Below are 4474 nucleotides of genomic sequence, written 5' to 3' on the forward strand. Positions count from 1 at the left end.
AAAAAAATATTGAATACAAAACCCATCTCGAGAACTCCATGCTACAATCAACACATGTTCTCACATGAAACCTGCACTAGCGTCTGGGCTTTGGTCATGTTTGTTCTATAAATTTTGCAAAATTGCTCATCATCTCTTCATGATCTTCATTTGCTAACTATGCAAAGCCATTTTGCCTAGATCACGATGGTGGATTAGACCTAGTGCTTGTAAATCTCTAAATGAGACACATGCATCACCAATTCTTAGCCCTTTACCCTAGCCTTGAATCTTGTGCACGATCTTTAATATTTATAACCCCCAAGAGTGAAGACTCACACTCAAAAAAGACATGATGAATCCGAACTCTTAGGGGACATAAAGACTCGTATGGAGGCTACCCTAGTGAACATGTGCACAATGAATAGGGGCACACACCTCATGTATGAATGGACAAAGACCACAGAGGAAAGGCATGTCCTTTGAAGTTGACATGAATTTAAGCATGCAAGAGTTTGCAAAGGCCAACAAGATAGACAAAGGCTATATAGTATATAATGTGCAATTTCAAAGGTAGGAAAATTTATTGAAACTCGGGTATTGGTGATCATCCGGGATGTGTCCATTGGGGTCTAAGGGTTAAGGGGAGGAAACCAAAGGAAGAGAAAGGGACGGAACGTAATGGGGAAAGGCAAGGAGACCGGAGCTGTCCTTGAAACCAAATTGACCTTCGCTTGCTACGCGAAAGTAATGCTGGACACAACTTGCAAGCATTCAAGCATTGATTGGTATATATATTGCCGTACGCCACACACGCATTTTCTAATAATAATAATGATGATGATAACGATGACTACGTACATTAGTTACAAAGGGCGTGGAGTGGTTAAGGTCTTAATCCGGATTAATTAGCCCAGCAGGGAGTCGATTAAGGTGGCGTCCGGGGGCCAGCTGTCCGCAATTTTCATCAAATTATTGTTGCTGCTAGATTTATTGTCCTCCCTTTTCATCACCACCACGGGTGGCGACGTGGCGCCATCTCCAGCCGTCGACGACCCTCTGGCCAGCTTGGACGGCATCGCCGGGCCAGGCTTTGCACTAATCTCGCACTGATTAACCGTGGATGACGTCACCGCCGGAAGCTTCGAGAGAAGGGCCTGCAGGCTCGACATGGAGGGGAGCACGTGATTGGATGAGGGGACGCAATATTCGTTGATATCATTGTGTGCCAGCTTGGGAATTAATGATAATGAGGGATTAAGCTCGCTAAGTAGGATGTTAGCGGCCTTGGTATAGTCTTCATTGCATGTGTCCCCAGATCCTTCTAAGGGCCTCTTGACACCAAGGTAGGAGTTCTTTGCCCCATACAAGTTCCCCACTCCTACACCCATCACATTGTTGTTCAATTTCGACTCTATGCTTGGACTATTGCATTGATACATCATTGATGGAGACGGTAGGCCATTCATCCTTAGCACTTCTGCCATCGGGTGCGGCGCAAATACACCGGGGATGCTTTGCAAATAATTGAACTTCCTTTGGAGCATTATCACAAAATTAAGGTCCTCCATAATCTGCATAGGAAAGGAGAGGTCAAAGTGAAGCTCCTCCCCCTCCCCCATGAAAAACATACAATACTTGCGAAAGCGAAGAAGTTAAGAGAAATTGGATAAGAGGGGCATATATCACTTCAAAAATTGTCTCAAGAGTACCTTGTATCCCTTCCCCTTAACTATCTTCACTTATCATGTTCAAAGATATAAAAGGGTTAATATAACAAAAATAGATGCCATTAACCTTGAGGGTCGATCCCAATTGCAGAAGCCCCTCCCCAACTGCTATAACTGCAATAGTCTGTTAAGATAGCCAACATCAAGTAAATCTAATGATTCCTTAGGGTGAAACAATACTAACTTCATCCCATGTATTTTCTATGATATCATCACCTAGCCACTAGCAACTCATGCAAATGATACAAAGGTTTTGGTTTACATCTTGTGCTATACTGAACTGAGTTTCGAGAAAGCCAAAAGTATTGTGGAAACTACAAGCAAGCATGCATGGTCATCCAAATGTATACACTTGTGACATGGCCATATCTTAATCAACATTACAATGAGCAATGCCCATGGTTTAAATGCAACTGAGTGGTACATTATAATGATATTTCTTGTTATATAAATGTGTATGTGGTGTAAATGTGTACACATGTGACATGGCCATATCTTAATCAACATTACAATCATGAGCAATGCCCATGGTTTAAATGCAACTAAGTGGTGCATTGTAATAATATTTCTTGTTATATAAATGTGAGTGTGGTGTAGAAGAGGGCTTAACGAGCCTTAGTTCTTGTTATAAATGTGTGTGTGTGTGTGTGTGTGTGTGTGTGTGTGTGTGTGTGTGTGTGTGTGAGAGAGAGAGAGAGAGGCTTAGGACTGGAGCCTTACTTGTATTCCGGCTTTGAATTGTGCCTCCCATGTGTGAGGATGCTAGCAACATAAAGAAAAAGGTAAACAAAGGAACAAAAGAAGATCAATACTTGATCGGCTGACATTAAATAAAACATACAAAGAGACAAAACTTGTATTTATTCGTTATAGTTATGGAGAGCAGATATATGAACTCTTAATCAGTTCCGAGCCATTCAATAAAAGCTGATGCCAATCAGTTAGCAACTACTGATTTGTTACGTTGCTTCAAAAGCTGGTCGACTGCAAATCTCTGTACCGTAACTACAAGAAATCAGGGCAATCATAATAGCTTACAGAATCAAGAGAGCCTTGCCAAGGAGATACGTATGCAACGTCTTGATCGGAAGGGTCGCGATAAATCCATCTGTGGCTGTTATCGGCTGCCACCTTTCCCATCAGCCTGTGGCGTCAACAATTACCACATACAATGACATGCCCGTTACACAGAAATTATACATATAATACATCAATGTAATCACAGCCAATCAATGTATAAGATACGTCGTGGATACTTGTAATTAAGCTGCTTAATAACATTCAAAGTAACAACAGCACTACCACTACTCGCTCGCTCGCTCGCTCGCGCGCTCTCTCTATGCTAATAGTGCCTCGTGCATTTACATTCGTTGGACAGTGATTTTGCAACCTCAAGCTAGCTTGATAATCCATACAGTAAAAATTACCTAGATTAGCTTATAAATGCTCATTCATCCCTCGATTCGTGCTAATTGATATGCGCTCTCTCTATGCTAATAGTGCCTCGTGCATTTACATTCGTTGGACAGTGATTATGCAGTTTGCAACCCCAAGCTAGCTTGATAATCCATACAGTAAAAATTACCTAGATTAGCTTATAAATGCTCATTCATTCCTCGATTAGTGCTAATTGATATGCTGTAAAGGGTTTAACTATTTTATAGTCAATCCATTTATGCCTGATTCATTATCGAACGGAGGGCACTTGATCAAGAGCAATTCGAGCTCACCCTTCCCCGTAATTGTAGACATCATGAGACATTTTGAAGAAGAGCTCGGGTTGCAAGCTGCAACAAGAAGTGGGGCTGTGATCTTGCACTTCCTCCGCATGATGATGACGATGATCTCCACCATTAGCATGGCAGATGACTGTGTTATTCTGCTCTCTTCGCTCCTCTTTCACCACGCTTCCACTGTCTTTACAGCACGCAGCAAAGTCGCAATATCCATCTTCCCACATCAAAATCCTGCATACACAAATTTTGAGGAAAATATTAAGAGCTGCCAGGTTAGCAAATTGGCTAAATTATATCACCCATTGAATATCGATTGATCAATGTCTGTTGAGTGGCTAGGGGGAAAAAAAGAAGTTCAATACATGTTGCTTTATCTCAAAAACTGGATGAGAAATTCAACTTGACATAAGCTTACCAGTTACGTTTGTTACCTTTGCTTCTGTCAAAGGGTCCTGTTTGAGAGTCCCACCTGCATGACCAGCCAATTAGCATGGATGAGTGGCAGTGATCATGGGGAGGAATAGTATGACAGAATTCGAATAATAAGATGCTAATAGTTATGAAAGGAGAGGCTCAATTAGCAACGATGATGTGATTGAGAGAGAGAGAGAGAGAGAGAGAGGTTTGATGATATACTTAGGCGGGGGGTAGTTCCTTGGCAAGATCCTCCAGAAGACAGAGTAGACCCAGTGAGGGTCAGATGAGTGGCAGAGGCTGCGGAGGGTGTGTTGTAGAAGGTGGTTGATGAGAGGAAGGCCAGACGGACCCCTCGACTGCTGTTGATTATTGTTAGTAAGCATAGGATTTATATGACGATCAGCCATCTCCAGCGCGCCCCCGCCCCCCCCTCTCTCCCCCTGAGACAGACAGGAGCTGACTATACGAGCCAAGAGAGGGAGAGCTGAGAGGGGCAGACAGACCCGGAGAAGCTAGAGTTGTGGGAGGAACGAGACTCGGTGGGAGATTGCCCGACAAGGAGAAGACAAAATTGGACAAGATCTTCCGCGGCCAGCCGTAACCAAGGCAAGA

General features: G+C 43.0%; 1 protein-coding gene across 2 annotated transcripts in view; it reads right to left on the reverse strand.

Moving 5' to 3' along the window:
* Nucleotides 1-378: 378 nt before the first annotated feature.
* Nucleotides 379-4474, reverse strand: part of LOC148038304 (uncharacterized) — a 4586-nt gene continuing 490 nt past the window's right edge. Inside the window, exons 1-7 of one of the 2 annotated variants that reach the window (XM_087670409.1) lie at nucleotides 4082-4179; nucleotides 3877-3914; nucleotides 3440-3676; nucleotides 2748-2853; nucleotides 2430-2471; nucleotides 1777-1833; nucleotides 379-1553 (exon numbers count right to left, since the gene is read on the reverse strand). In XM_087670409.1, the coding sequence (XP_087526535.1) occupies nucleotides 888-1553; nucleotides 1777-1833; nucleotides 2430-2471; nucleotides 2748-2853; nucleotides 3440-3669 (1101 nt within the window). In that variant the 5' untranslated portion in view covers nucleotides 3670-3676; nucleotides 3877-3914; nucleotides 4082-4179 and the 3' untranslated portion in view covers nucleotides 379-887. Of the gene's footprint in view, nucleotides 1554-1776; nucleotides 1834-2429; nucleotides 2472-2747; nucleotides 2854-3439; nucleotides 3677-3860; nucleotides 3915-4081 lie in introns of both variants that reach the window. The other variant, XM_087670407.1, reaches the window with a different exon arrangement.

Source organism: Lygodium microphyllum, chromosome 3 (assembly GCF_053477565.2).
Source record: "Lygodium microphyllum isolate KBCC chromosome 3, Lygodium_microphyllum_v1.1.10, whole genome shotgun sequence".
In the NCBI taxonomy this organism is placed as follows: domain Eukaryota; kingdom Viridiplantae; phylum Streptophyta; class Polypodiopsida; order Schizaeales; family Lygodiaceae; genus Lygodium; species Lygodium microphyllum.